The sequence below is a fragment of the Tupaia chinensis genome, unplaced genomic scaffold, assembly GCF_000334495.1.
Source record: "Tupaia chinensis unplaced genomic scaffold, TupChi_1.0 Scaffold000602_1, whole genome shotgun sequence".
Lineage (NCBI taxonomy): Eukaryota > Metazoa > Chordata > Mammalia > Scandentia > Tupaiidae > Tupaia > Tupaia belangeri.
In genome coordinates, this window is record NW_006160120.1 from 198,190 (window position 1) to 204,287 (window position 6,098).

Consider the following 6,098-nt stretch of genomic DNA (forward strand, 5'->3'; position numbering starts at 1 on the left):
CAGGCTCCCTCCTCCCTCTAGGATCCAGCCTGTTCCTTGTGGCGGCTCATGAGTTCGGCCACGCGCTGGGCTTAGACCACTCGTCCGTGCCAGAGGCGCTTATGTACCCCATGTACCGCTTCACCGACGAACCCCCCCTGCACGAGGACGACGTGAGGGGCATCCAGCATCTCTACGGTGAGGCCAGGGCCGGAGTGAAGGAGAGGGAAGGGCGTGGCTCTGCCTCAGTACGGGAGATGGGAGGTGGACACAGGGACCGATTGCTGCCGGGTCCACGCTTATCAAGGCTTAGAGATGGTGCTAAAGAACGGGGGGATGGGGGGAGGAGAGAGAGAGAGTTTTTCTTTCCTTTTTAAAAAAATAATTATTTATTTTATTTATTCATTCATTTTTTAGTTTGAGCAGAGAGAGACAGAGGGTGAGAATGAGAGAGAGAGGAAGTGAGAAAGCAAGCCACCAGATTCAGGACTCGAACCCTGGTCAGCCATGTGGGAGTGTCCAGCACCTTAACCACCACGCCACCTGCTGGTCCCAGAGAGGGTTTTTCAAAAACCAGTTCAACCACTTCATAGCTAGATGACTTCGGGTATGGGAGCTCACTCCTCGATTTCCTCATCTGTAAAGGGGAGTAAATAACAGTACCTATCTCAGAGTTACTACGAGGTTTAAATGATTTAGAATGATGCCTGGCATGTAGTAAGCACCATATAAGTGCTCAATACATGTATGTGAGTGTGTGTCTAATATGTATATGTATATAATATGTGTATACACATATACACACACATATATATTCTTTAACTTAACTTTATCTATTTTTTTTTAATATGAGGATATTGGGGCCAGCAGGTGGCATGGTGGTTAAGGGCACTGGACTCCCACATGGCCAGGCGTGGTTTGAGTGGTTCGAGTTCTAGACCTGGCAGCTTGCTTTCTCACTCTCTCTCTTGCTCTCTCACTCTGTTCCTCTCTAATCAAATTAAACTAGATAAGTAAAGTTAAATAAAATAATTCTTGGCATCAGCAGGTGGTGTGGTGGTTAAGGGGGCTGGACTCTCACATGGCCGACTGCGGTTCAAGTCTCAGACCTGGCGGCTTTTTGAGTTTCCCCCTCTCTCTCTCACTCTGTCCCTCTCTGGTCAAATTTAAATAAATTAAAAAATATGGGGATATTAAAGAACCTACATCATAGCGTTTCTTTAAAGATTTAATGAGCTGATAACTGGCATTTATAAAGCTCTCAGCATTAAGTTTGGCGCAGGGTGAGCTCTCCAACGCTTGGCTCCCACTGGCCTGGAAGGTGGATTCCTGCCTGTCCGGTGTCCATAGGGCCTGGCCCAGGAACTGCGTAAATGCAGCTTGAATGAAAACCGAGTGTATGGAAGCCTGAGACTGGGGGATGCAGGTTTCAACGTCTACACTGGAGCTGTGTGTACTGGGGGTGAGGGGGTGTACTGGGCGCCCTGCCCACTGTAGACATTGGGAGAACAAGAAATGTCACTGGTATAGAGATATGCGGAAATGGGGGGTGTCTCATCAGGACTCTCTTTTTAGGTCCTGGCCCTAAACCTGACCCACGGCCGCCAGCCACTACCACGGTTACACCGCAAAAAAAACCGCCCCTCTGAGCGGCCCACGGCGGGCCCCACAGGCCCCCCCTCAGCTGGCCCCACAGGACCCCCCACTGCTGGCCCTTCTGAGGCCCCCACAGCACCTCTGAGTCCAGCAGACGATGCCTGCAACGTGAACATCTTCGACGCCATCGCAGAGATTGGGAACCAGCTGCTCGTCTTCAAGGATGGGTGAGGAGGCCGGGCTCTGGATGACGAAGGGGTCTTGGAGGAGGGAACTGCCCACCGTCCTGCCCGTGGCCCGTGGCCCTGGGTCCAGTGACCCGCCTTTCCTTTCCCACGCTCTCAGGAGGTACTGGCGATTCTCAGAGGGCAGGGGGCGTCGGCCGCAGGGCCCCTTCCGTATCGCCGACACGTGGCCCGCGCTGCCCGCCAAGCTGGACTCTGCCTTTGAGGAGCCGCTCACCAAGAAGATTTTCTTTTTCTCTGGTTAGTTCCCCCTTCCTCCTCCCGCCGCCCCCTTAATCCCCGCGAGTCAGGGAGGACCAGAGACCGAGGACACCCAGGAATGTCTTGCCTGTGTCGGGAAAGGGCGCCCCCTCCTGGTTGATGCAATTCAGCAAATGTAAGGGGACTGAGTTTCAGTCCCCCTCCTCACCACGCCCTTGCACGACAGAGACCGCGGGCACGCCAGACTAGGAGGGGTCTCTGGGTTCCCCGTCCTCACATTCAAGGAGAATTTCTGGCCCCTCCGCACCCATGACCGACACGACCCTTCTCCCTGCAGGGCGCCAAGTGTGGGTGTACACAGGCGCGTCAGTGCTGGGCCCGAGGCGTCTGGACAAGCTGGGCCTGGGCTCCGAGGTGGCCCACGTCACCGGCGCCCTCCCGCGTGGCGGGGGTAAGGTGCTGCTGTTCAGCCAGGAGCACTTTTGGAGGTGAGAGCCACCGCGGCCGCCGGCAGGGGGAGTCCGGGCGCCATCGTCCCGCTCGCCGGCCCGCAGGCTCAGCCCCTGTCTCCTTGCCGGCTGCTTGCAGATTCGACGTGAAAACGCAGAAGGTGGATCCTGGGAGCAGCACGCACGTGGACCAGATGTTCCCTGGGGTGCCCTTGAACACGCACGACATCTTCCAGTATCGAGGTGAGGGTTGCCGACGGCAGAGGGGGCCCTTCGTGACAGAACTCGCGCCTGGCGCTCCTGCCTTGGTGATTGGTCAGATTCAGAGGGCAGGGGAGAAAGCCCTAGGAGACAGCCCTATGCCCCAGCACAGATAAGATCCCTGTAGAGGCAGACACCCAGGTCATACAGGAAGTCAGGCAGAGGAGCTGGCTGGGGCACTAGATTTCCTGCCTCCAGGGCTGGAAGCTCTTCCCACTCCAGTGCAGGCCACCGGGTGTGCAAGGAAGCTCATCCCAGTTAGGCAGTAGTTACTATCCACAAGTGCCTGTAAAGCGCCAGGCCGGGTGCTGCCAGCAGGGATACAGGGAGAGGTGACAATTCCTAGCTGTGTGTCTTTGGGCAAGTCACGTCTACATTCAGAGCCCCTGGTCCCCATCTGTAACGGGGATCACAGCTGAGTTATACTGCTTTCTTTCTCACCTCTCACGCCCAGTCAGCTGACCACTTTGCTACCAAAGTCCATCCTGAAACTCACGTTTGGCCACCTCCTTTGCAAACATCCCAGTCTAGGCCATACTGATTGTCCGATGCCTTTCAATGTATTCCGAGAGATCTGAGAGGAGGTAGGAGTAGAGGAGGATGGTCTTGGGGGTGACCCCAGACCCATTTCAAGATCAAGGGAACTCACTTGATCTGACCCAGTTGCCCTCTCCCTTCCCCACTGGTGGGATCTCAGCTCCTCCCAGCTCCTCCAGCCTTTTACTGTGCTCCGCCCACCCTGGCTGCTCCTAACAGATCAAGGTCATTCCTAGCTTAGGGCCTTTGCTGCCAGTTGTTCCTCTGACTGAAAGGCTTTTCCCTCAGATTGTCTGTCACCCGGCTGCCTTCCTCTCATCCTTCAGACCTAATGCTAAGGCCACCATTTTGGAGAGGCCTTCCCTGACCCTCATTATCTCGCTTGCTTTTATTTTCTCCAAAGACTGTACATTTTCAAAATCCATCTCATTATACAGGAGATGCACATGTTTTCTCATTAGTTGTCTGTCTTGCTCCACTACGGTGTAAGCTTCAAAAGAATTAAGACTATGCCTGCATTTGTTTCCCTCCTGTATCTTTAGTGCTTTGAATAAATCGCATAGTAGGTGGTCAATAAATACTTGTTGACTGAATGAATGGATTTATCGAATGAATGAGTGGTGAATGAGAAGTTCTGATAATCAAGACAGGTCATCCACTCATTCGTTAGTTCATTCACAGAATGTGTATGGAGTACCTACCGTGTACTCTACCAGTGCTTCGGGCATCGAAGTCTGAAGTCTGTGCCCTCGAGCAGCTTACAGGGAGAACAGAGGGAGAGAGAGTGGCATGTCAAAACCCTGCACACATCTAGAAGGGGTAGGAGGGGTGGTTGTAAAGGTCTGGCTCTGGTTTCTTTTTTCAGAATTATTTTTATTTAACTTTATTTATTTATTTATTTATTTATTTTAATTTTGACCAGAGAGCGAGAGGGAAAGTGAGAGAGCAAGCCACCAGGTCGGAGACTCGAACCATGGTCGCCATGTGGGAGTCCAGCGCCCTTAACCACCATACCACCTGCAGGCCCTTGGTCTGGGTCCAGTTTCTGTCTGTGTATGTGAAAAGGCTTAACACTTCTCTCTGTGTCTGCCTGTCCCTTGCAGAGAAAGCCTACTTCTGCCAAGATCGATTCTACTGGCGTGTAAGTTCCCGGGAGGAGGTGAACCAGGTGGACCAAGTAGGCTACGTGTCTTCTGATATTCTGCAGTGCCCTGAGGAGTAGAACTCCCAACCGGCTCCGACAGTGCAGTGCGGGTCCCCATGGGGACTGTCCAATGCGAAGGAGCCAGTTTGCCGGATACAAACTGGTGGTTCTGGAGGATGGGGAGGCGTAGGGGTGGGCTGGGCCCTTCCTGCCCACCTTTCCTTTTTGTTGGAATGTTTCTAATAAAGTTGGATTCTCTAACCTTGAGGTGCAGGCTTTATGTATGTATGTATGCACGTAAGCATGCATGTATGTATGTGCAAAAGAATTCATCTGATGAGATTTGCTGAAAATGCCTGAGAATCAGCAGGTCAGTAAAATAAAAGGTGGAACGGGCAGGTGATGTGGTGGTTAAGGTGCTGGACTCCCACATGGCTGACTGCGGTTTGAGTCCTGGACCTGGGGGCTTGCTTTCTCACTTTCTCTGTCTCTCTTGCTTGCTTGCTATCTCTTTCTGGTGAGTACACATGCCCTACAGCAAATTTAAAAAGATAATAATAAATAAAATTTTAAAAAATGTTTAAAAAGGCACACTGATTTATCTAATGTATACATAGGTACACAGAAGCCTTCAGAATGAAGATACAGAAATACAAGGGAAGCTATCTGGTGTTATACTTAGGTTCGACGAAGCAGAAATGTGTAGAAATGTGATTGGACAGGAAGGGTATGCACTAATGGGGATAGGCCAAGTGAGGAAACCCAGCAAACCTGCCTCTTTAAATTTTTTTTTTTTTTTTCTGGGCGACATTCCTTCCTCCTAAGAATGGGACAGGACACCTGGAATGAGGGTCTTATTAGTTAACATCAGATAAGGTAGGTCAGAGAATTCACTTTTTTTTTTTCCTTTTTAGTTTGCTATAGGGCATGTGTGCTCACCAGAGAGAGTAGAGAAAGTGAGAAATGACCCCCCCGGGGATTGGTTATGCTACAATCCCTTCTCCTCCATTCTCCTCTTGGGATTTTGGGCTTGCACGCACATACACCCAGTGTATTTTCAAGCCACTAGGTCTGAAACTCAAACCACACAGTCAGCCAGGTGCGATCCAGCCACTTTAACTACTATGCCACCTATTTGACCTAGGTCAGAGAATTTATTTATGGTCAACTCTTACACAGGTAGACCAGGGAAAGTGTATTGTTTTTACATTTTATGCCATGTTCTAGGGAAAAGAGATTCTTGTTTCTAGGGCTTGTCTTGGGGAAGAAGAATTCTAGTTTTGTGGCTTGCCTTGGGTGGGGGAGGGAACAAGGGGCAAGAGACAGGAGGCCAGGAGAAGGTCAGGCAGGAACTGCTTCTGAGCCCTTCACTTTGGGGTGTGGTCTTCTGAGCCACAGCATATGCGTGCATGTATTTAACTGGCTGGGTACTTGCTATGTGCCAGGCAGTGTTCTAGGCCCTTCATAAACGTGAACATATTCAATCCTTGCTTTTAGGAAGACAGGACATGATTATTTTACAGGAGGTGGAAATGGCCAACCTATTTATTTATTCATCAAAAGATTTATTGAGCCTTTTTTTGGGAACCAGCAGTTAGCGTAATGGCTATGTCGCTGGACTCCCACGTAGTCGACCGCGGTTCGTGTCCCGGACCCGGTGGCTTAAAACTCACGCCGGGCACGTGT

The 6,098-nt window shown here is 51.2% G+C and overlaps 1 protein-coding gene across 1 annotated transcript in view; it reads left to right on the forward strand.

Annotated features, from left to right (window-relative positions):
• MMP9 (matrix metallopeptidase 9) overlaps positions 1–4,679 on the forward strand; it is a 7,944-nt gene extending 3,265 nt beyond the window's left edge. The window contains 7 exon segments of the mRNA XM_006158536.3: positions 22–177; positions 1,555–1,618; positions 1,620–1,802; positions 1,921–2,060; positions 2,359–2,509; positions 2,610–2,713; positions 4,372–4,679. Of these exon segments, the coding sequence (XP_006158598.2) occupies positions 22–177; positions 1,555–1,618; positions 1,620–1,802; positions 1,921–2,060; positions 2,359–2,509; positions 2,610–2,713; positions 4,372–4,490 (917 nt within the window). The 3' untranslated portion in view covers positions 4,491–4,679.
• The last annotated feature ends 1,419 nt before the right edge of the window (positions 4,680–6,098 follow it).